The sequence below is a fragment of the Phasianus colchicus genome, chromosome 14, assembly GCF_987193195.1.
Source record: "Phasianus colchicus chromosome 14, bPhaCol1.hap1.1, whole genome shotgun sequence".
Taxonomy (NCBI): domain Eukaryota; kingdom Metazoa; phylum Chordata; class Aves; order Galliformes; family Phasianidae; genus Phasianus; species Phasianus colchicus.
This window is the reverse complement of record NC_143449.1, coordinates 18,619,958-18,644,523: the sequence shown is the minus strand read 5'-3', so window position 1 is coordinate 18,644,523 and position 24,566 is coordinate 18,619,958. Positions and strand designations below refer to the sequence as shown.

Below are 24,566 nucleotides of genomic sequence, written 5' to 3'. Positions count from 1 at the left end.
CCTCCAAGGATGGACGCCCACTGCCCCTGTGGGTGCTGTGCCCCACACTGCTCTGCCCCACACACAGCAAAGGAATGCTTCCTGGGCTCAGGGGAGCCTTCAGTGCTGCTGTCTGTGCCCTCTACCATGTTCCAGGGGCTGCCGCAGCCTCACCTCCTCCTGAGCAAAGCATTTCCCCCTTACCTCTGATGCAAAGTTCCCCTTCCACTTGAGCCTCCTACACACCAGCCCCCAGTGCTCCTCTCCAGATGTTTTCTTTCTCCTCTTTACCCACCTCTGGGTTTGACCTGACACAGGTGCAGCCCCTTGGCCTCATTAAAACCTCATTAGTTTCACACGGGCCCACAGGTCTCCTTGGATGGCATCCATCTCCTCCAGCTCCTCCACTGCACCACTCAGCTGTGTGACATCTGCAGCGCTGCTGAGGGTATGCTCAGTCTCCTGTCCTTGTCACAGAGGTGTTAAATCACTCTGGTCCCACCCCAGAACCCTGGACACCACTGGTTGCTGCTCCCTACTTGCACACAGAGTTGTGGAGCTCTCTGGGTGCTACCCAAACAATTCCTTATCTGCTGAGCAGCTCATCTGCCACGTCCACAGCTGTGTGATGCAGAGGCAGCAGGACATCCCCAAAGCTCTGCATGTGTCTGGGTGCACCGCATCAGTCTGTGCCCACCAGCACTGTGAGCACTGGGGATCAGCAGCACCTGTCCTTTCCTAGCCCGTGTGCACTGACCCCAGAGGTGTCTGGGCTCTCCAAGCACCTCGTACAGCTTCCAGGAGGATCTGTTCCACGAGCAGCACACCGGGCACAGCAGTGACACTGCCTGGCCTGCAGCTTCCTGGCTCTCCCTTTTTTTCCCCCTTTCTCCTTTTTTCCAGACAGCAGAACCCCATCGGGCCACCACGACTCCTCACTCAGTGGTTTGGCACCGGCACCCCCAGCTCCCCCCGGCTTCCACTTCCGACCGCACTGCGGGCTGATGCGGGGCGCGTTGGGGGGTGGGGGGAGAGAGGGGGTGAGCTCGGTGATCTTAGAGGACTTTTCCGACCTCAGCGATTCTGAGGTCCCCTCCCTTTGCTCCCCAGCGGGCCGCGGGGCTGAGCCTCCCCAGGAGCATCCTCGGCGCTCCCCGTGCCCGCGTCCCCTCGGATGCCACCCCCTGGGAACCCCGGGGGGCTACAGCGCTGAGAGGGCGGAGCGGGGCGGGGCGAACTGCGGACCCCCCCTCCCCGGTGCCGGCGGCCACATGACCGGGCGGGAGCGGGGCCGGGCCGGGCTCTCACCGCCTACAAATGCGGCGATCCCGGAGCGGGGCCACCGCCTCCTGCGTGTCCGTGTCCCCGCGTGTCCGTGTCCCCGCGCAGGGCGGAGCATGGCGGCGCGCCGCTGGCTGCTGGCGCTGCTGCTGCTCTTCTGCCTCGCGCTGAGCGCCGCGTCCGCGGGTGAGTGCGGGGCTGAGAGCCGTGCGGGGTCGGGGAGGGCGGGGGGAGGCAGAGCCGTCGATCCCCGGGAAGGGGGGGGGGAGAGGACAAAGCGCTTTTCACGGTGGCAACAAACCGCAGACTGTCCCGAGGGCAGGGAGGCCGAACAACGGCCGGGAGCCGCCTGTGCCACCGGGTGCCGGGGGGCGGCCGTGCCGTCGCTGGTGCCATCCACGTGCTGGTGGTACCGGAGCATCTCCGCCGTCACCCCGAGCTGCGTGCCGCGGGTGGCTCCGGCGTGGGCACGGCGGGCTGAGATCGAAGTCTGAGTCGGGGCTTTGCCGTGCCCTTTGGTGACAGCGGTGGCACCGTGCAGGTGACCCGGCCATCTGGCTGCAGGAAGCACTCTCTGGGCGCGTGGCTCCTGCCGGGGGGGATAATTGAGGAAATGGGAGATGCTGCCCGGCTCCTGGAGCATCCCCACCCCACGTGTGGGCAGGGCATCTGCTCACGCTGTTCTGCCATCCCCAGGGCCGCTGGGAGCGGGGCTGGATGGGATGGATCCCGAGGACGGCCTCATCCGAACGCTGGTGCGGCCACGGGGTGCGCGGCGTGGGAACGTGCGGCGGCCAGGAGGGTGGAGGAGGATCCGCCGGCCCCGGCCACGGCTGTCCCATAAGGGCCCCATGCCCTTCTGATGGAGGTGAGTGACGCGGAGGGGACACGCGTGGCGGTGCCTGCAGCTCACTCATCCCAACAGTCTTTGCTCTCATTGCAGGACCACCGCCAGCGCTCCGAGGATGCATCCCCACTGCCTGCTCTGCTCGTCCCTGAGCTGGCATCACCTCCCTGCAGCTGTCCCTGGTGGCTCTGGCACCGTGTCCTCCCAGTGCCCCGTGCCCTGATCCCGGTGTGCCAGGTCCAGGGGCTCTGCATAAAGCACTTTGTCTGGCGGAGGAGCTCTCCGTGGGGCCCTGCCCCATCCCCTCCCAGAGGGGTCTATTTATTCCTGTGATGCTGACCCCATGTGAGCTGCACTGTGGGGTTCCCACCCCCCGGGGCTCTGCAGGAAGCACTGATGTACCCCAAAAGGGCCGCAGCGGTGCCGGATCCTGCTGGTCACCGTGTCTGTCATGTCTGTAAAGAATTGTTCTGTGTAAATACATCTTTATTATAAAGAGCTATGATGACAGTAAGCACTTGTGGTGGTGGTGTGGTGGGAGACCGAACGAAGGGCTGTGGGACATTCTGCAGCCTGTGGGGCTGGGGTGCTCTGTAGCCTGAGTAGGGACGCATCCCATCATTGTCCTCATGGTGCTGCTGATGGTGTCAGTGCTGTGACATGGGGCCTCGTGCATCTCTTCAGCCAGAAGTGGTTTGTAACTCAGGGTGTGAGCACCACGATGCTGATGTTGCCGTGGTTACCAGCTACTGGGTGCAGCACCCGTGTCTGGGGTTGGGCTGCCTGGTCCTGGGCACCTCTGGTTGCTGCCATCCTCTGGTGGCTGCTGAACACCCAGCCTGTCTCAGCCCTTCACCGCATGCTCCGGGTCCCTTTGTCCCCCCGTCTGCCGTCCCCATTCCAGAGTCTGTGCTCCTGGTGTCGTCCTCCCTGCCATCTCTATTCTTGGTGTCCCTATTCCTGGTGTCCCTGCCTCTGGTATCCATGTCCCTGGTGATCCTATTGCTGATGTCCCTGGCAGCCCTGCCTTGCCATTCCAGTTCCCAGTGTCCCCATTGCTGTGGGTCCCGGTAGGCAAGCAGCTGCAGGCACCTCTCCCTGGTGTCCCTCCAGGCCCACACAGGAGGACGGCAGCTTAGGGCTCAGCAAGCAGATCTCGCACTTGGATGGGGGCAGAGCTGTGCAAACAGATGGGACCACCCCAGAATCCCCCAAGCCAGGACAGCACTATAGGGCAGTGCAGTGCGGGGACCCTGAGCCCTCCATCCCCTGCAGGAGGGGTGCTGGGCTGCCCTGGGAGAGCGAGGAGGGCACGGTGGTGGGGGTCCCGCAGGCAACACAGGGCTGCAGTGCTGGGGGGGAGGGGGTTAACGGGGCCACGGAGGAGCGGAAAGTCTGCAGCTGCGGGGCTGCAAGCAGGGGCCCGGGGGAAGCGGGGCTGGGCCCAGCTGGCCTCCATGAGCTCATCCTCGGGGACCGGGAGGGATGCACTCCCGGCCGTGTGCCAGCGCGATCCCGACACGCCGCACGCCTGCACCGCCCTGCACAGCCAGCTGGGTTCTTCCCCTCTGCAGGGTTTGAAGGCTGCCGTGCCGCTGGGTACCGCAGTAAGGGGGTTAGGATGCGGTGCCCCCGCCCAGCGGCCTCATGGCTGCCCTGGAAGGGGGAGGCCGGGGAGGTCCCCCCGGTTGGGCCGTGGCCAGCGGTGCTGGAGGAAAAGGCTCCTGGGCCAGGAGACCGAAGGAATCTCTGGCTTTTCCTGGCCTGGCTGGCTGCCCGTGGGCAGGTGGGGGCTGCCGGGCTGCACCACTCTCCCTGTGCTGTGCTGTGTGCTCTGCCAGCTGCTCACCTGCTGCAGGAGGGCTGAGAGGGTGGGTGCACAGCCCCTGGCACTCGAGTGCCTGTGTGTGTGTGTGTGTGTGTGTGTGTGTGTGTGTGAGTCCTGTCAGCACAATGACAGCAGGGTGCCAGAGAGCCCAGCAGGGACACGCGGATGCCACCAACCGCGCTGCTCCCACTGCACAGACATCACCACTATGGGAACCGGCTGTACTCCATCCCCAAACACTTTGCAGGGCTCAGAGCTGTGCGCTGCCAGCTTCCATGGAGCTGCACAGCCTCGAGGACACGCAGGCCAGGCCTCGTTCTGTCCCTGGGGATCCACGAGGCTTCGCGCCCTCTCCGGCATTTCCGCCGGCAGTGGCAGGAATGTGGTGGCTGTAGGAACAATGCGGCACCTTGCGCCGGTCCTCTCCGTGACGAGGTCAGGAGCAGCTGCCCAGGCACAGCCCTGTGCTCAAGGAGCAGGCAGGATGCAGATGGAGATGACAGTGGTTGCAGTTTCCTGCGGCAGGATGCGGCCAGCTTTCTCCAGTTCTGCTCCAGATGCTGAGCCAGGAGCGCTGGGGGGCTCGGTGTTGTGCAGAGCACAGAGCTGTGCCCACTGCCCAGCACCCCATGTGGCATCAGGGCCAGTGCTGGTACCAGCACTTGGGACAGCTCTGTGCCATGGGATGCTGCAGCCCTGTGATGTGATGGGCAGCAGGCTTGGTCTGAGCCCCAGCCTGGCCAAACCACTGCTTGCACAACTGAGGTTTATTTGGAACAGACAGATTTCCAATAAATTATGTAATTTAAAAATAAAAAACAAAACAAAAACAGAAACTACAATAAGAGCCTCAAGGTCCTGGATCCCTGGCTGCAGGGGAACACAGGCAGTGGGATGTGGTTGGGTACGTGGGTCTCAGGCTGAACATAGGCACCCGCAGCTCCCAGTGCAGGCAGGGCTCAGCGTAGTGTTTGAGCAGGGTCAGGCTCCCCACTTGCAGCACCCTTTCCAGCCCCTCAGCACCAGAGGACCCCAGCTCCTTTCCTGCTACACTTGAGGCCCATTCTCACCCCTCACCCTCTCCCCATCAGGACAGATAGGAAGGCACCCAACGTTGCCCGCAGCCTCAGACCCGCTTCCCCTCAGGCAGGGCTGGGGGCCAGGAGCTGGGTCCTGCTCCGTGCCATGCCCCAGAGAAACTGTGTGCAGCCCACAGTGCTGCTTGATGCAGGCTCCTCCACCCAGCCACCAGCACCACTGGCTCAGAAGGAAGCCAGGGCACACGGGAACAGAGAGGGGAGAGCAGGCAATGCTCTGGTGCCAGAAACCCAGGGGCCAGAGCAGGGGCCAGGAACGACAAAGCCTTACCCACAGACAAGGAAGCAGGAAAGAGGATACTGCACTAATGGAGGGAAGGGAGGAGGCCACGCGTCCAGATAACCCTCCTGGCACAGTCCTTTCATAGCACAGTGATGGTGTGTTGGGTTTAGTCTGCTGCATGGCTGAGGGTGGCACATGCCCAACACCTGTAACAGCACAGAGCTCTCACCAGCACCGCAGGGACAACAGCACCAGCAGTCTCCACCCTTCCCTGCAACGACTCCAGGGGGTGACAAGGAGAGAGAAGCATGGTGCAGGGAACTGGTGACACTAAGGAACGGCTGCTGGCAGCGTGCTCAGCTATCAGCAGATCCAGCCAGATCCGGGGGAGAAAAGCAGGAAGTTCCTGTCATGGATGGCAGTGCAATGAGTGCAACGATCCTCTGCAGTGTGGGGTACAGCAGCGGGAAGGAGAGCACAACGCTTCCCTTGCAACTGTAAACACGGCACTTGGAGTAGCTTAGAGCCTTCTGCCCTTCAGGAGCCACCAGTGGCACGGGGCCCAGTTTGGCAAGAGGCAGGAGTCACTCCTCATCCCCGGCAAGCAAGAAACCATAGAGGAAGTTGATGGCACGCTGGCGGTCCTGCTGGGTCTGCTTGGACATCAGATTGGGGGGAGGCCGCAGGAGGAGGCTGGTGAACAAGGTGGCTGCAGAGGCAAAGTTACAGATCAGGAATGGAGACCTGAGAGGTGCCGAGGAGGGGATGTGTTTCAGGGAGAAGGTGGAGAGATGAGACAGCCTTACCGATCATGGTAGCACTGACATTGTTGTCTTCAGAGTATTTGAGCAGCTCTCGGAGGAACGAAATCAGGTACCGAAACACACTGCGATGGCAGCGAGGCAGCTGAGAAATCACCTGCAAAGAAAACACAAAGTGCACATTGCTCCAGCCAGGCCGAGCTGTGGAACTCTGGACTGCAGGCAGGCAGCCTTCCCCTTCTGCTGCACAACCAGTGAGCCACCAGCTGCAGCTCATGGCTGATGGCACTGCTTCAGCTCCTGCCTAACTCTCCCTCTAGGAGAACCACATCACCAGGTAAAACCTGACACTGCCCTGAGGCTCCTTCCCTCTCATCTTCTGCTTGGATCCAGCTGCATGCAGCAGCCAGGACCAGGATGAGAGGCTTCCTGAGGCCAGTTCTGAAACATGCCTGATTTCTTCCTCTGCCTGAGGACATGCCTGGCTTTGATTGTTGCCCCAACAGCTGCTTCTAGGAGCTGCTCAGTCACAGTCCTTAGAGGAAGCACAGGAACTGTGGTGCTCTGCAGGTGCTTAAGCCCTTGAGACCAGGGGAGGTTGTTTCAATCCCTGGGGCTATTCCTCATGTGCTCAGGGTGACACTGTGCACACTTGGGGTCTCTTTGGAAGCCCCCAGCTCCCCTGGGATGGCAACAACAGCTTTCTGACAGGAGAGCACAGCCAGAGCACCCAGCTCACTGTACTCACAAACTGCCCCAGAACACACCCTCCCAAAGCTTCACGCCAGCCCATAGGAACACAGTGAGCCCCAGCACCAAGCCAGAGCTCAGAGCAGCAGGGAAGTCTCCTCACCTGTCGGCAGAGCCGGCTGTCATGAGAACAGTCGAGGCACCTCTGATACAGCTCATAGCAGATCACCGGCTCTGGCAGAGCCTCCAGGAAGATGAGGAGTGCTTCAGCCACAGAGTGGTTGCTGCCCGCTGGGCAAAAGGAGTCAAGGAGCACACAGAGCAGATGGATCACCCCCCTGCCTCTCTGCCTTCCTGTCTGCTTAGCTGCTGCTTCCTCCCTGCAGGCTGCCTCCCAGCCCTCCCTCTCTGCTCTCCCATAACCACACAAAATGCTGTCACATGCACGCTGCACTGCGTTTGCCCACCCCCGAGACCCTCTGTTCCAGCAGCCCCTTCTCCAGGCCACGTTCCCCAGAACCCAACTGTCATTCCTGCTCTCAGCACAGTCTCACAGCAGCTTCCCTGCAGCTGTACTAGCCAGAGGGCGCCTCTGGGGTGCAGAGCAGAGCCAGACCTCCCAATGGGACCCTACCACAAAAGCTCTCCCAAGGGAGATTTCACAGCAGAACCGAGAACCAGCAAGCTCCTGGGAATGCCATGTGCAGCAGGATACGGATTGTCTCAGGGATACTGGTGTCCAGGCAGTCAATGATCTGCTGCAGCTCCTCTTGCATGCCTGGAGTCTGAAACAGATCCTCCTGCCAAAGACAGCGGTGTCAGCACAGGGATGAGAAAAGTCACCTTCCTCATGGAAGCTGAGGCACACAGTGAAGGCAGGGTGAGAACTGGTACCCAGGCAACAGCTCAAGCAGAGGGGAAAAGCTTTATAAACACCAAACTGGAGCTGATCTGCAGGTGCCACTGATAAACCGAGTCACTAAGCTCTCAAAAGCTTCCCCCTGCAGGCAGAAGCCCTCTCCCTCACCTGGTGGCAAGCACGCTTGTACAGGTGGTCCACCAAGAGCCAGATCTCCTTTGGCATCTGCAGTGGCATCTCACTTGCATCCTCACTGTTCAGGAAGCCGATCTGCAGCACAGACTTCTCCTGGTGGCAAAGAGCACACAAGGTTATGGGGAAACTCCAGTCTCTCCAGAAGAGTTTTGGTATAGAAAGCCTGGAGGAGGGAAGAAGCAGCACCCAGGACTCACCTGGTCCACTTCCTGCAGCACAGAGACATCAGAACCCTGCCCCACTCCCTCCCACCACCCCACAGAACAACCTGCTGGCCCGTCATGAACCAGCAGATGACAGTCCCCGAAGCCACCAGCTCTCAGAGGACGAGATGACCTGTCCAAGTCATCACTCCCACCATCAGAGGATCACAGCATAACGAGTCCTGCTGGTGCATTAGCTTCCATGTTTTAGTTTAAGCCCAGCTGATCTCTGGATGTACAGTCAAGGACATGTCTTTACTGGCTCCCGTGTACTGTGATGACACGTGACTCTCAAACAGCTTGGTTTTCTGAAGTTTGTTTCCTGATTTTCCTAAATAGAGGTGCCTGCTGAACACAGGCTACACAGACACCACTCTCATGTTTTCCTGCTGTACTCACGCGAGGCTGCTGAGGAGCTCAACTGCTTACAAATCTCCATACACCGATCTTTAACAAGATTTTCTTGCTTCATTTTATTCTCACTTTATGACTGCTCACGTTCCTGTGTGCTCACAAGGAAATACCACACACTGCTCTCCCAAAGCAAAATCAGCAGAGCCACCCAGAAGAGACCAACACAAGCAGGAACACATCTGAAGGACACCAGCAGAGGAGCACCACAAGCCCAACATAAAGCACTTCATTTTTGCTGCTAGCTTCCATGACAACTGTGATCTCTGTCCCTGTGCAGTGCACACAATCACCCACAGCCAGCTTGGGCTGGGTTTGCATTCCCCTGATTCGAGCCCCCAACAACACAGGCACTGGTCACATTTGACACACAGCACAGCACAAGTTTGCCCCACACACCACTCAGTTTCACCCTGCTGGGTCATGGCTACACACCTACCTCACCCATCCAAGCACACACAGGGAAGCTTGAGAAGCAGTTAAGCAAGCACATTACTCACTACTTCCTTCTAAGAGAAAAAAGGCAAGAGCTGTGGACCCTCCTTGAGAGCTAAAGGCTCATCACCAAACAAATCTCCACTGCGGGGCATCGTAGCGCTGGGGCCGAGCAGCAGAGCAGCACACGCTCTGCCAGGCTGCCCTCCTGAGCGCTGCTGAGCCCTTCCCAGCTGCTGGAGCACAGGCAGAGGAGGCTTGGGCTGTCCTTGAGCATCAGCTGGGCACCGAGCGCCCTCTCCTGCCGTCTGCGAGGAACAGAAGGCATCTCCGCCTTCTCTCCGCAGGAAGTAAGATGCTCTGCAAAAGGATGCTCCCAGGAGGCACCCAAATCCTCCCTTCCCTGCTGCTAGGAAGGAGTGGCAGCCCAAGCGCCGCCGCTGGAGGAAGCAGAGGAACATCTGCCTCCTGCAGGAGGGCACGTCAAGATGGAAAGAGCAAAAGATTGCAGTTGGTTGGTTCAGTGCTTTCCCCACATGTGGGAAGGCTGCCGTGGTGAATCCACCTCGTAGTGTGGTTAGAGCTAATTCACATACGTGACAGGTTGCCAGTCTTTGCTGGAAGTATTCACCACTGCTGCCTGGATCAGGAGGTGCTTTGTTTGGTTGGTTTTGCCCGTAGCATATTTGGTGAGGTTTAAGCAGCTCAGTTGGGCTGGCCCCATCTTGTCTGTGGGGTCACTTTGTGCTCCTGTGTGCTCTCTTCTATTCTGGGCCCACAGCTGCGCTAAGAGGCTTTGCTGGAAAAAGCACTCCCTCTGGGCCCACCTCCCCTCCCCTCTTCAGCAGAAAACCAACTCTCATTCTTTACAAACAAGTCACCAAGAAGCAGATTTTCCCAGCAATTGATTGTGTTACCTTTTCTAAGAAGCTGTCTTCTCCCTGAGAGCAGTGGGAAAGAGAGGAAAAAGTATCATTAAGAGAGAGAACGTGATCTCAAATTAAGCAGACACACAGTAGGCATTATGAGAACCCACCAAACGCCAGCTCCTTCACACGTTTTGCTGACGTGGCCAAAACTAAACCTACAGTGGGAGATTTGCCTGCCAGTTAGCAGAAATCCTGCTCACATGATGCACAGCTTCACCAGGATTTCTGTGAACTCCTCAAAGCAGCCTTGCAGCACTGCTGCTCACTGCTGAGCCACAGGCAGATGAGAAATCTCTGCCAGGAAGAAGTTCCCTTTTTTGAATCTGCCCTGTTGGAAATAGATGTCCCTGTATTATTTCAGCCATCTCTCCTGTGACCAGGCCAGAGAGAAAACATACACCAGGCTAAATCTGTATTTCTGAGTGTGTGGCAGCTGTGGAGCTAGCAGGCCCTCTAAGCAGCTTTGTGTATAGTCAGGGAAACGAGCGTTTGTGCTCAAAACCCCAGGCTGCTCGTCTGTCTCAACCTAATAGCATTAGCACACTGCACTGAGGAGCATGCCAAAGCCCCTCCAGGCTGCATGTCCAATCCCTCAGCCAACGCTGAAGCTCAACAGTGCCATGCTAGCTGACTGCTTAAGACACTGTTTAGCAAAGAGCACAAGAGGAAGCAAGCTAAATTGTAGCAGATCGACCTCTCAGCTTGTGAGCAAACAAACAATTCAAGGGCTGAGCTGGACGCAAAGCTACAGCAGCCAAGGTGCAGGACATGCCTGGTGGGAGCAGCCCCTTTGCTCCCCTGTCACTTGTCATGTGCCTGCTTCTTTTGGATGCTTGCTGTGTTCTAACACAACTAGGACAGATCAGCCCCCTGCAGAGAGCAGTTTGCTCCATCGATGAGATAGCACAGGCTCTTCTTCCAAGGCACCAGGGGAGTGACTGCAGTCACAGGTTCAGGACAGCAGAGAGCCACACTGCACAGAAGCATGGCTAGTTTGGTAAGTGGGTGAGTCATGGCAACAGCCTCACTGCCACCTCCCTGCCTGCCCGTCCTGCTCCTTGCCTCTCTTCCTGGGGCATTCAGCACAATTGGCTCCATAAGACTAACACACATCTGAGAAAGACTTTTCAAGAGGCTTCTTAAAGCCTACAGTAGGACCCCAAGAAAAAAAACAAGATGAAGAGAGGCTAATACTGAAATTCCAAAAGCAGGATGCTCAAGTGGCAGCAGCTTCTCCTGAGAAAACCAGGAGAATCATTTCCAAACACTCCCACCTACACTTTGCTATCCTGCACCAGACTGCCTCTCACACCCTCACTGAGCTGCACACCCCAAATCTCCCTCTGCTGAAGATAACAGTTTTGCCAGGCCAAGAAAAATGCTTGATGCAGTGAAGCCCTTACACCATGTAAGTGCAAGAGAGAGAATGCTTACTGTACAAACACACTGCCTTCTTTGCACAGTCTGAACATTTGCTAAATACATGTAACTGGACTAGAACACCTCTGGGCTGTGCAGTGGTTAACACACTCACTGTTCTCCCCTGTAGAAAGTGCTCGTCTTTTCCTGTCTCTGAGAATTTCTCAACTCACAGGTATGATCAAAGACAACAGGCCTGAAATAGCTCTAACGTGACACTAGCTTCATAATCTGACTAAACTTAGCTTTGGGCTGTGACACATTTTATTCCTTCAGTCTGCTTTACAAGTTCCAGCTGAAGTACTGCAATCAAAGTGACCTCACTGACTGAAGAGACTGCTGCCTTCCCGCAGATATTGGGACAGAGTGCTTTCATATTTCACTCTTCTCTGATTGTTTTGCTTCCTGTACTTCTCTACATTTCACTGAATAACACAAGAAAGAATCTAGAGGTAATGGAAGCTGAAGAGGTGTCAAAGAAGAGTTACTCAGACAGAAAAGCAATAGCGTGTATCCAGGAGGACAGAAAGGCCAGGCCTGATTCCTATCCATCAAGCAAGAAGTCAGCATTGAGCACTGAGAATCTAAGGAAGTCGCCAAGACTGACAAAATGCTCCAGACCAAACCTGACACATTTCCAAAACAAGAAGGATGACTAACAGCTGAATCCTGAAAAGCCTGAGGAGCTTGAGGCCTGGATTAGTTGCTAGAATTGAGGAGGCAAAAAACCTATAAACCTATACCTTGCCACCTGGATTCTTCTTAGCCTAATCTTGTGATTACAAAAAGCATAATTCTAGCATAACAGTGGTCTTTCTGCATGTTGGGCCAATGAGAAAAGTGGATGTTTACTAGAAAGGGAGGGAACTGGAAGAATCAGCAAGGGTGGGGCAGCTACTAAAGGGAAGAGAAAGGAGCTTAAGCCAGCAGGAGTGGAAGTTGTCAGATCTACAGATGTGAGTAAGCAGCTGCTCATCAAAGAAATGAATGAAAGGACAAGACTGTAAAGTATGAGAAGAGAGGACAGCTATAACACATCTGAGAGACTGACAGAACTGGCCTAACTGTTCACGTGAACAGAATATAAATGGCCTTCCTGGCTGAACAGGAATGGTAAGTGGACTAAAACTCAACAACTTAATTGTTAAATTGTGTTGAAGCAAGGCCAGGAAAGGCCGTAAGAAAACAGGAATGAAAGCAGGCTGAAAACAAGACTTAATGCCCCCAAACAGGATGTAAACCCAGAAACAGCCACCAAAAAGGCAAAAGATAACAAGGGCACAAACAATATCTTGTAGACATAAAAGTGGTTTGAGAAGTATGTATATTAACTAGGGACTGGTGAAATTTGGGGAGATTAAGAGTTATCTCCACACTGCAGAAGAGCTTGCTCACAGTGGTTAGCATGACAGGAAGTGACTGGAGAGGTTGCAGGACTGGCCATTTGCTGAGTTGTAGCCATCAGCATACTGAACAGCACCAAGTTCCTTTCTTCGGTCCCATTCCTGCCTGTTCCTTTCCATAAGCAATGCAAATACCACAGCTGCCCAGAAGGAAATGGACCTGTAGCCCTCTCCATGCCATCTCAGAAGAGAGTACTTCAGTCATACTGCTTATGGCACATCAGTGCCACTCAATCTGAGCATGCCAGCACCAACAGGCAGCAATGCACACACAAGGAGATGGAATCACTGCTCTGTCTCAACACCATGTAGTATTTAGGATCTAGTCAAAGAAATCGCAGATAAAGCACAGGCTACCAGAAGCCATTGGTGGTGGAAGGAAATCACAAAAAACAATTGCACACTCTGGAAGAAGTAAATCAGCTTAGAGCCAGCACAGCTAACCCAAGCAGAAGGCATTACTCCTGCTTTTAGAAGGGAATATGTTCTCTCCCTGCTAAGAGAACCACAGGGTAAATACGACATGCCCAGTGACAGCAGCCTGTGCTCCAGCAATAATGCTGCTTACCAGGTCAATGAGTTTGGTGACTGGAACTTCCCGGATGGGTTGTCTCATTCGGCACAGGGCCTCTAGGGAGGTGCCAAAGCAGCTGGGCAGGTAGCTCCCACTGATGGTGAGGAAATAGTCCTTCCCTCTGTCCAAGTGAAGGACGAGAATATCCTCAATTTTATCCTCGCCTGAGTTCAGCAGGGTTACGGAGTCCTTACTGACATACACGTCCAAGGAGATGTCCACGCTCTCATCTGCAACAAGCAGCAGCTCTCATCAACAGAGATGCACTCCTCACAGCGACAAAGACATACACAACAGGGACAATGGCCACAAACCAGAGCAGACAAACAAGGATGATGGTGGGAAAGGTGAGACCCAGCAAAGAAGGGAAGGACTGATCAGAGATGGGATGGCAATCTGCACCAACATGCTACTACAGCAGCAACACTCACTTGGCTCCAGGTAACCTCCACAAGGCTCAGCCCGAAGCCAGGGCTTACAGTACTGCTTGTCACTGAGCTTTGGGATGAAGGAGAAGTGACAGGGAACCTGTCCATTGTTGGTTATCTGGAACTTCTGCTTCTGCAGCTGCCGGAACTTCACGTTCTCAAACTGAAACTGCAATGAGAGCAGAAAACACAGATCACATTAGTAGCAATGAGAGAACACACAGATAGTCACCCAGGCCTTCCATCATGGCAACCTGTGGCCTACGAGCCTACACAATGAAAACTTCTAAGAGATCTGTCAAGAAGACAAGGTAAAATGCTCCTTCTAATCTAACTTCTGATCACAAGATAACAGATAAATTTCCTACAATTCAGTTTGGTGAATCAAATCTAGCACTTCTGAAGTTGATGTGTTTGGGAAGTGGTCAGCGATTTGGATTTCATCCTCACTTCTCTCCTGCTTAGCTCCAGCGAAGGAAGAAAGTCATTCTCCATTCTGTCCATCATGCGGACGATATCTTCAAACACCTTTCGATATCTCTGCTCATCCACAACCTTTACCTGTGGAAAATCAGAAAATGCCCAGCTAAGCTTCTGATCAGCTTCACAGGAACTCTTTTGGGGGTGTTTCTGGGCAACGGCTCACACTACGGGGAGATTGCTGGGGGTGATCTCTGTAGGACAGCAGTACCATCTTGCAGCATCACTCACCATCCTTCAGGATATAGCCCAGAAGATAAGCAGCATCATTAAAGCAGCCAGTAAGACTGCTTTCCTCCCTATTGCATAACTACATCTGTTAGGGTAAAGGACAGCAAACACCTGCAGCACTTTGGTATAACACTGTCCCAGCACTACACACCTGGGCTACACAGCACATGAAGACCACAGCTGCTGTTTGCTCTGGAGAGGCTGGCACGGCTGCCAAGTAGCAGCACACCTACCAAGCAGACACACTTCATTTTTTATTTTCTCTGTCCTCTTGTCACAGCATTCACAGCTGTGCCTTGGCTACAAGACCACCTCCTGAAGGAATGCAAGACAATACTGAAGTCCTGCTCTTCCACAGAAGAAAAGAGTTGTTACCCCAATGTGGAAAAGCGCGCTGACTGGCTTGTGGTCACTGGTCTTCAGGTCCATATGGCTGCGATAGTGGAGCTGATTGATGTTCCCACCCCTCCAGAGGATTCTGTCACACCATGCTGGCACACGACACTTTCCACTACAAGGAAACGCAGGTTAACAAGGAAATCCAACAGTTCTAATCAACGTCCAAGCTGTTCCTCTTCCTGGCCAGGCAGCTCCCCCCACCCCTGCCACCAGTGAGTACATTAGCAGTGGTGGAATGAACTCCCACACTTCCCTCAGCTGGAATGTTATGGGATTTCTTCTGCTTTCTTCCCCTTCCCTCTATGGTAGCTAAAATCCCTTCCAGCACCAGGAAACTATGACCACAAACAGCACTGTTTCCACACTCTGAGTCCATGTGCAGCAGGACCCAAACTGAACTAGTTTCTTCTGCTGCCCTTCTGCACATTATAGCTCGATCCACCACCCACCATTTCCATTAGGAAAAGCCTACTCAGCTATTACTATTATGTTACAAAGTCTGAATCCTGGGTTTTCCTTCTCCAGGTTAACTGCAGCGCTGATTCATAAACACAGGCAGAGTAATATCTGATTGCTATATGGTTTGGAACACCTTCTTGAGAGTTTCACAATTTACAGCAAGTTTCTGCAGCAGATACACAAACGTTCATGGGAGGCATGAAGCAGACAGCAACAGGAGGAACCCCTACTGCTACCCCAAGGTAGCCATCCCTGGGGGTGTGCAAGTCAGGGGACAGCATGACTCACAGAGAGCATTTCTTCCTCTCCAACTTCTTCTATGCTGTTTGTCTCTGGTAGCAATAAAAACCCTTCCAGTGCAGAGGCATCTGTGAGTTCAGTTTACCTCCCTTCATGTATTGGAATCACAACAACTGAGGTTTAAGACACACGTCTGCTCAGCGTGCACAGGATGTGCCTATTCAAAGTAGTAGGGAAAACAAAGGAGTACAAGCTTGCCTGTGCCCTCTAGTCACCACCGTAACACTGAGAGGCATTTCTACCTTTAAGAAGCAGGAAATCACCCTTTGCAAGAATATGTCAATTAGCAACACATTTACCTGGAATCCCAGCGATCTGTTTTAGAGTCATATTTATATGTAGGGATGAATTTAATCTCTCCCTCCATGAAATCTGCAAATGCTTTCTTATGAACACGTTGGATATTCAGCTAGAAGCAGAAAAAGGTCATTTTTCAAAACCCAACCAAAACAAAAACCCAGATAAACAAAAACAAACCCAAAACCAAACCACCCCAAACAACCCACCCTCCCCAGCAGAGTCAGAGAACAGAACTACAGACAGAGAAACTGCAACTTGTGACCACAGGATTTACCACAAACATCCCCAAAACTACCATATTACACCTTTAACAAAGGTCAAAACTCAACATACCAGTAGGGTGTTTTCCAAACAGACTGAACACAACCAGGCACCTGCTCACCATACCACACAGAGAAATATTAATTGTTCCACTTATGCTAAATACCTTCATCGGTTTTCAGGCTTAAGCATCACCATCATTAATATTTCACTGTCAATTGTTTAGCAAAAGCATCCAGAACTGTGCTCAGATGACAACCTGACACTGCTTCCCTTTCCTCTTTTACTCTGCTGCAAGGCTTCCAAGATTTTGTTCTCACAAAAAATCTAAGCTGCAGTTGTTCCCTGCCTGAAGCTCTGTAGTACAGCACAAATGAGCTACAGAACACAAACAATCAGATTTACTGTTAAACCATGTGTCAGAGATGCCATTATATTTGTTCACATTTCACAGGTAGAATCCGTCTTCTTAAAGACACATCAGGTGCTGTCTTGCATTCCAGCATGCCGTAAAGAAACACTAAGTGGGAAAGACCACAGTACAGAATTTAGGTCAAACTGTCTGAGCAGCCAAGTCATGGTCTCTAAATCAATACCTTTTTCAGGACACTTGACTACAGCAGCTGTTGTTGCTGTTACAAATTCCTGTGCTCCAGCTTATAGCATGTCCTTACAAGAAAAATCTTCCAGCAAGACTCAAAGACACTTCCATAGCAATTGTCTGAGTCACAGCTAGCCCCAGCATTGCCTACAAGCCTGTTTGGTTTAGGGGGCTGATGTCACCAAGACACTCAGAGCTCTGTCTATGTTCTAGCATCACTACCTATAGACACTTATTGCAGAGAGCCTGCCAGCTCCTCCCAAGCACAGGCACAACGTGAGCCAAGATGACTTCACAAGTACGGAGCAAACAAAGGTGGAGTTCACTGACCTGGTCGTACATCAACAACTTCTGAAGCTCGTTCTTACTGATAAGGCTTTTCACTTCATTGGCATCAGGGATACAAAGCCTGTAGTTCAAGTCTCCTAGCCAGATGACAACACTGAAAACAAACACGGAAAAGAGGCAGCAGTCAGTATTGTAAACCACACAGGGAAGGAGTGGGTAGGAGAATTGGCTGCTGGTCAGGACTGATTAACACTGAAACAAACAGAAGACAACAGAGACCTGAAAAACTGAGTTTGACAGTAGAAATTTCTAGTGGCATCTGTCCCACCCCTCCTGTTGGTCCTTTACAGCATCTCCTTTGAAATCCCACATGAGATTGAAGACTCAGTTTAATGAGAAATATTAGAGTTTGCCTCAGGCTGAAAATAGCCTTAAGACCACCACCAAATCTTAAATGAAGCAAAACCCATGTGTCCCACCAAGGCTTCAAATCCTCCCAAGCTACACAAAATCCACCTGGTACTCAGACCCTTCCTGCATACAGAAGGTGATGACTACAGAACTCACTCCTGCTTGCTGATCAGTTACACAGGCTTACATGCACGTATCTGCATGCTTGCAGCCTGTGTCATACCATGGTTTTACCAGTTTATTTCCCACTGCCTTATCACTTACCCAGCACAGACTGACTGATGCACAATTTGCAAAAGCACAGGTATGCTCCCTTCAATATTATGATCTCTAGAATGTTTCTGTCTTATCTACCAGCCCTATCTCATCAGTACCTGTTCTTACTCTGCTCCTCTCCGGGTTTCCAAACAGACCTACATCCTGCTGATACTCTCTCTTTAGCCCATAAAGGTTTCATTCAAGGATTAAAATCTAACCCTTCCTTTAGTATCAAAGCTCTTCCTGTCTATAACTAAACCTCAAGTTTTCCATTAGAGAATTATCAAGGACAATCTAACACTTGACATTTTTAATGGCTTAATAATTAACTACAGAACTATCGTTAGTTTGTAGTATGTTTATGAAAGGTTAATTTATGTGCTTTGTTGTCCACGTGATGGGGCTTGGTTTGGATTATACAGCACCAACGTCACTCCATAACAAAAAAAAAAAATAAAATCAAGTATTGCCTGTCTGCCACCTCACTGTAAACACTCATTAAACACAAAGTCTAAAAAGCACAAACTCTGCCCATCCTGCTAACCCTTTTCTTCCCATATTCACACTCCATTTACTACCACGATACAACCCACTGCACTTTCAAACTCTGTAATGCTCAGCCACTGACTCAGAAATGCTGTTTGCTTGAAATGAGAACGTTATATGTGAGGAAAATGCCATTACAGACAGAGTGCCCGAGTGACTGCAGAGAAAGGTGACCTGGCAGCTTGGCTGCAGGTGCTGTGGTGCACCAGGTGCCTTGGCATTTTTAGTTACACTAAAGTTAGTTAACTAAGTCAAAAAACTTAACAGAGCAAAACTTCTTGTTGCTGTGATTTTGGCTTGATCTCTATTATTTAACACTGCTTCAAGAACGGAAGACAGCAAAACTCACTCGTGTTTCATGATGTTGTACTGAGGTAGAGTACCATCAGGGGTTACAAAACTCATCCGGGCACAGATATCCTTATAGTCCTGGTTCCGTCGCTCAAAGTCCTCCACGTGAGCAGCCAGGTGGGAATTGACAATGCAGAAGGTGGTGTTGTGGAACACGAAGCGCACTGCCACGCCGCCCTTGTTGCCCTGGGCAGGACAGGTATCAGAGGTTGTTAGAGGAGAACACACACACAAGGCATCAGGGAGAACACAGGGACGGCACAGAGATGAGAACAGGATCAGACAGTGCCATTTCTTGCATGGGTACAGAGAAGCAATAGACTGGCCTTGGTGACTCACCATCTTTCCGATGATTCCGGTGCCCACAGTCTCTGTCACCACCTCCCTGATGTTGCTCAGCTGATCCTTCCTAGCAAACACAAGCAGCATCATCCCAACCAAACGGACCATTTGCACCTGCAAAAATAAAAGCAATCCTAAGTTTCCAGAAGGGCAGTGGTAACACATGTCCAGTTTGTCTGCTCTGCCTGACTTCTCTGTCCTTCTCAGTCCCTCATTATGTTTTGTACTCAATCCATGCTTGCAGCAGCACTCAAAGGATACTCCTGTCCCAAAGTTAGCTTCTGGAAGACAATCCATCACTTCCCAGCAGCCATCAGCAGTGCTGAGCTTACCACATTCTCCACTGTGGTGTTTCCCTACAAACACTGCTGTCTTGCAAGGTAACAGAAACTCCACAAATGCACAGCAGTTTTTTCTCTAATGCAAAGAGTCTCCCTTCTGGAGCCAAGGAGTTCTTCCCAGCTGCAGAGCTAAACTCACAGGTGTTAATGCAGTGCTGATGTGCACCCCCCAGCAGGGATCACAGGTCTGCTGATGATTCTCTGGGCACTTTGTGGCCCACAGTCTCCCTGAACCCTCCAAACAAGCCCTAGGTCATCACCTTGAGAGCTAGTGCCGAGGCCTTCAGCCTGAGTACAGCCTGCATGCTCACTTGAGAGGCATTAAGATGTGCTGGGATTAAGCCTAGTGAAGGAAGAAGCTGAAACCACAGAAATAAGTGGGAAGAGCCAGAAAACTCAGCATACTTCACAGGAGTGACGTTTGCATGCAACCACAAAGGCTTATCTATGATTTCAGTCACTACTCTCTGCCTGCAGACATACCCTCCCCCTTTTGCAAGAGTGGAAGAAGTTTGCCTGCATTACTCATATAACACAGAGGCAGAAGAACAGCAGCCCCTTTGCAGTTCCCATCATGATCCCTGGCTCCTTCACCACAAACTTCAGTTCAGTGAGGTATTCCATTTTCCTGCTGTTACCTATAACCCATGGCTCTGAGCTCAACACAGAACAAGCAGCACAGGGGTGTGACAGTGAACACACGGGCCAACAAGGGAGGAGAAAGCAGCTCATGCAAAACAGTTTCCTACAGAGAGATGAAAAACAATGGCTTGTTTCAAAGCAAGCAGAGCGAAGAGCAGGTGCCACAACTGAAACAATTCTGCCTCAAGGTAGCAGCCTCCAGAACATTTCTCCTCACATATTATTCCATTCCTTCAGGGAGAAACTATTCATTTCATTTAACAGCTCAAGACACACCTTGTTTCTATACAATGGTGAGAAAGTAACACAAAGAAAGAACTTGAACCTGCTGCTATGGTTTTATTGAGCACACTAATTCCTTGAAATCTGCCTCTTATTTATAGCTGTTTTCATCTCTATCTTTACTAATTTCTGCTTCAAAGTGCAACATTCCCCTACAGCAGCAGGACGAATAGACTTTCCAGACTCAGTTCAGCATATTTGACACACAGACTGACAGACACATGCTAACCAACCACCTTCATTCCTCCAGTCTGCTTTGTGGGTCAAGCGAGAAAAGGGGAAACCCATTTCTATGCTCTTTCCAGTAATTCCAATCCTCTGACAAACCCCCGTACCACCCAACAGAACTCACTTTCTTATACTTAGCCTGAGGATGCAGGGACCTCTCCACAGCAGCCAGCCATTCCTGCTCCTTTGCAGAATCAAAGTAGAAAAAAGCCTCCGTGCTGAGGTCCAGCTCCTGGAATCTAAAACCAAGCCAACTTAGCAGAAGTGGAATGTGCTACAGATCACTCTCTTTCTACAGGAAGGTCCAACGTGAAAACTTCATAAATATCTCTTCTTGGTAGAAAAACCTCATTCTCTCTTCCTAAAGCAGCAGCAGTGCCTCTGAGACCCTATGGCAATACAATTCAGGAAACTCAACCAAATGGCAATTTTCCTTTAGACATAGCTCAGCTTTGTGGAACCTCTGAGAACGTAACAGGAGCTTCAGGTAAACACAGTACACCAGTACCAAGCAGGAAACCTGGCACCATAAGTAAATACAAGGTAATTGCTCCTCACCCAATGCAGTAGAAGTCGGGAGGCCCTGTGTCACATGCCAGCCAGGGTTCCAAGCCACTGTCTGGAGACTGCCCGTTCACATTCCATGTTCCCACAAAAAATCTACAATACAAAAGCAGCTGAACTGTAAGAAAACACAATAACCAGGGCACCAGCCCAGTATTTCCAGTACACACAAAACAGCATCCAGGCTGGGAGAAGGGAACACACGAGCAATCCGTGCACAGGGTAATGCCAACTATGGGGTAACTAAAAATATTCCCAAGCTTGGCTCATCTTCAGTGACACCAATTTTGCAGAATGCTACAAAAACAAAGACATTTCACTGGGGCCAGCAAACATCTGGCTCTGTTAAAATCATGTTGTGTGGGATGATGCTAAGGCTGTGCAGTGGGACAGCTCCCTTTTTTCTCCTTCTGCCAATTGCTTCAGTCTTACTTGAAGGTCCAGAGATCTGACACTCATAACGAAAATGACGCAAAAGGAGAAGCTGTATTGCAGACATTTTTCTTTTCAGTCTGCACAAACCCCCGTTTAACCACCCAAGCTGGCAATGCATCAGCAGCTGTCAGATTTCAAACCTGGGCTGGATTTGAGCTCACAGAAGAGCTTACAAAGTCTTGTCACTCTCTCTGCACAGTGTTGCCTAGTCACAGCTCTAACCTGAAGTTCTCAAGGTTGACATATTCCTTCTCTCTCTTTCCAAGCACGTGTTTGATGAGGCCTTCTCTTTGTCCTGATTGGTTGCTGGGTAAAAACATTTTGCGCATGGTGTTGGTTACTTTTGGTTGGTCTCTTGATGTGCCTTCTCTCTCTCGGTGAAACCTCAGAAGGAAGCAAGAGCAGAATTAAAACTGGTTCTGCTGTCGAGGAAGAGAAGGAAAAAAGGGAAGAGATTCACCATGCTACTTACTGCCTACTTGGAGGCACAGGAGGAGGTGGGGGTTCCCGGCGAGAGCCTGCTTGGTGGTTTTGCATGTTTCTTTTCTTCTCTAGGCTTAGAGCATTGAAGTCATCCTCAAACCCCAGAGCTCCTATAAAGAAAAAGCCAAGCACAATTTAATACAGCTCAGAACAAAAAAAGGAAGGAATGTAGCTCCTCAGGAATTGAAAGAGCAAGCGATAACAGCAGTATACCAGCTCTGATAACAAGAAAGTGAGTGACAAGGTCAAGGCAAAACAGAACTTAACATGTGCAAGCCAAGGCACTGAGAGGAGACAGAACTCAAGAAGAAATGAACAGTCCGGGGCAACAGAATCAGACGATGAAGATGTTTTGTTTTGCATGGGATATGGTGAGCAAAGGAAATGGGTCAGAAGGCAGTGTCGAATGCAGCATCCTTGCCACCAAGAGCCCAGTTCTGCACACACCACAGAGCATGCAAAGGTGACAGCCACTTCAATACCTGGAGAAGAGGCCTGCGATAGACTTGGGAGGTTTTTCTCCATCTGATGCCAGCTGTCTGAGTCCTTATGGCCAGGCAGAGCGTCCTTTAACTGAGCTGGAAACAGAATGAGCCCTATCAGGTACTGCTGATAGCCTGAGGGTTTCAGGATTACAGTGATAGCTCTGCTTACCTTCCTGTATGCTCTGCACTTCTGCGAGGAACCCCAAGCAATGCTCCTCATCAGGGATTTCAAAGAGCCTCTCAGCTGTCTTGTCACCTTGTATCCGGATCTTGCAGCCTGCTTCAGACATAAACAAAAACTCACAGTCAAGTCTGCTTGACAGACGTTATACCCTCAGAGCCAGTAGAATTACTACATATCCTCTGAGCTCTACAATGGAAGGCAACATCCAGCTACTCTTTCTGATGGCAATTTGCACCTAACCAAGTTTCACAGCACTTCAGAGCTTATCCCACTTGGGGTAGCACATTTCCCTGTTTTTAAGAAAACTTTTTCCCACTGCTATCTCACAGAGAAGAGCTCTAAAAGTGGTAAGAAAGCACTGAAAGGGAAAGCAGAATGAGTGAGTAGAGAGAGCTGTTATATGCACACTGTTAAAGGCAGATAGTAACCGGGGCTCAGGTCAAAGAAATGGAAGGGAAATGAGAATGGTTCTGAAGCCAATTCAGAGCCTTGAGAAGAGATTTAAGAAGTTAAAGTTTAACCAATTGCCAATACTTTTATTTGGGTGGTTAAGACCATCTCGTGACAACTGGATGCCTATAAAAGCCAGAAAACACTTGACAAAATACAATCCCAGCCTGGTCCAAGGACACTACACATGGAGGCAGGTAAAAGCAGCACTCATCAGCACCCAAAACAGGGCACAGTTTCCTGGAAGGAGCTTAACACATGCAACTGTCCATAGTTATAAAACTTACTGTTTGTAGCTATATCAATCAGCAGAGTTTCTTCTGCCTCTGGAAGAGAAGAGAAAAAGCACTGAGACTTCACCTTGAACACTGTGGGAAGCACACAGTCAAAAAAGCACATTGCCTGCTTCTAGCCACAAGAGTCCTAGGAAAGGAAGAAACATCTCTGCTACCAATAACAGCTCCAGCAGAAAGAACGGCACATCTGGACAGCTTGGACAATCAAAATGTCACAGAGACTGCTAATATTCAGAGCTCTCACATACCTGGTCAGGCACAGCGCCTTTGTGAAACACCAGTCTGGCAATGAACCCGAGAGCTTATCTTACACAGCAAAAACGATGGCCGGAACTACACCGAATTATACAGAAGGTTATAAACTAAACCAGAAGATGCTGAACAAGCATTTCCCCCAAGGGCGTCCACTGCTATTTAAGTTCTTCCTAGACAACACCTCGAGTTACTTCCCACCCCACGTGCAGCTGTTTGGAGCTGGCAGCTTATGGAGGTTTTGAATGGAACACCCAGGAATCAGAGCACAGCTCCCGGCTGCTGCCAGCACCGAAGGGCAGACCTGGCAGCAGCGAGGTGCACACACTGCTGGCAGGGGCTGAGCAGGGGCCGTGTGCGACCCGAGCCCATCAGGTCCCTGCAGGTGTGCTGAGACAAGGCTGCCCCGCTCAGTGTGGAAGGCACAGGAGCCCATAAACCACAAGTTTTACTTCCAGGAGGAAGCACGCAGTCTACACAGAGCCTGAGGTCAAGAAAAGCCACGAAATTCCGTTTTTGCCAAGGAACGGCAGCGGATTCCAGCTGCCACGGGAGAGCCCGCCGCAGGACGCCGTACCTTGCACGCACTTAAAGCGGCTGTTGATGGGAATGTAATCCGGCTCCGAGTTCTCCCTCTCCTGCGAGTGGATGACGAGCCTGCAACAGAGCGGAGCCGCGTGAAGACGCCGGGCGGCTCCTTCCCGGGCACGGCAATAAGCGCTGCCGGGAGCAGCACTGCCACCGCCCGCGGCCAGGACAGGTCAGACACCGACACACAGACAGACAGACAGCGACAGACCGACGGCTCGGCTCAGCTCTCGCACCCCAGCGCCGCCCCGCACTCACCCGTATCGGCCGCCCCGCTGGGCCAAGCTCAGCGCGCACGGCTCCCGCCGCCCCGCCCGCACCTCAGCTCCGAGCAGCCCCCGCGCCGCCGCCTGCCCCCCCCGCCGGCCCTGCCCACCGCCCGGCCGGCCCCTCCCCGCCGGCCCCGGGCGGCTCCCGGTGCGTTCGGCGAGGCCCCAGGCCGCGGCGGGCGGCTCCATGGCGGCGGCGGCGCTCCGTCTCCCGGCGACCCCGCGCCGCCCCTCTGGCGGAGGGCGGTGCTCCGAGGAACGTCGCCCCCTCGCGGCGG

The 24,566-nt window shown here is 52.2% G+C and overlaps 2 protein-coding genes across 4 annotated transcripts; one reads left to right on the top strand and one right to left on the bottom strand.

The window, feature by feature from the left end:
* The first annotated feature begins 1,233 nt into the window (after window positions 1–1,233).
* Window positions 1,234–2,718, top strand: APLN (apelin). The gene is made up of 3 exons (XM_031594058.2): window positions 1,234–1,446; window positions 1,957–2,128; window positions 2,204–2,718. Exons 1-2 carry the CDS (start codon window positions 1,251–1,253, stop codon window positions 2,121–2,123), a joined length of 363 nt encoding a protein of 120 aa, XP_031449918.1. The 5' UTR covers window positions 1,234–1,250; the 3' UTR covers window positions 2,124–2,128; window positions 2,204–2,718.
* A 2,600-nt stretch (window positions 2,719–5,318) lies between these two features.
* OCRL (OCRL inositol polyphosphate-5-phosphatase) lies at window positions 5,319–24,492 on the bottom strand. 3 transcript variants are annotated; one of them, XM_090150485.1, is made up of 23 exons: window positions 24,278–24,492; window positions 24,009–24,088; window positions 23,171–23,209; window positions 22,419–22,529; window positions 22,247–22,342; window positions 21,754–21,874; window positions 21,504–21,665; window positions 20,841–20,942; window positions 20,407–20,521; window positions 18,787–18,903; window positions 18,446–18,633; window positions 16,924–17,035; window positions 15,731–15,840; window positions 14,649–14,784; window positions 14,013–14,123; window positions 13,566–13,731; window positions 13,129–13,364; window positions 9,727–9,750; window positions 7,734–7,853; window positions 7,422–7,506; window positions 6,870–6,997; window positions 6,062–6,173; window positions 5,319–5,964 (listed from the first exon to the last, which is right to left on the bottom strand). In XM_090150485.1, the coding sequence occupies exons 1-23, from the start codon at window positions 24,475–24,477 to the stop codon at window positions 5,840–5,842; spliced, it is 2,796 nt and encodes a 931-aa protein (XP_090006611.1). In that variant the 5' UTR covers window positions 24,478–24,492; the 3' UTR covers window positions 5,319–5,839. The 3 variants fall into 3 exon arrangements, with proteins under 3 accessions (XP_090006611.1, XP_031449916.2, XP_090006612.1); XM_031594056.2 differs by having other exon boundaries at window positions 22,419–22,526; XM_090150486.1 differs by lacking the exon at window positions 9,727–9,750.
* Between the last annotated feature and the right edge of the window lie 74 nt (window positions 24,493–24,566).

What these genes read in the sequence shown, in the direction of transcription:
- APLN (XM_031594058.2), top strand. Translation starts at nt 1,251, where the DNA reads ATGACCGGGCGGGAGCGGGGCCGGGCCGGGCTCTCACCGCCTACAAAT. An exon ending in GCTGAGCGCCGCGTCCGCGG is followed by an intron (nt 1,447 to 1,956) that starts GTGAGTGCGGGG and finishes TGCCATCCCCAG; the next exon opens with GGCCGCTGGGAGCGGGGCTG.
- OCRL (XM_090150485.1), bottom strand. Translation starts at nt 24,477, where the DNA reads ATGGAGCCGCCCGCCGCGGCCTGGGGCCTCGCCGAACGCACCGGGAGC. An exon ending in CAGCGGGGCGGCCGATACGG is followed by an intron (nt 24,089 to 24,277) that starts GTGAGTGCGGGG and finishes GCTCTGTTGCAG; the next exon opens with GCTCGTCATCCACTCGCAGG. An exon ending in CCCGACTTCTACTGCATTGG is followed by an intron (nt 20,522 to 20,840) that starts GTGAGGAGCAAT and finishes GCTTGGTTTTAG; the next exon opens with ATTCCAGGAGCTGGACCTCA.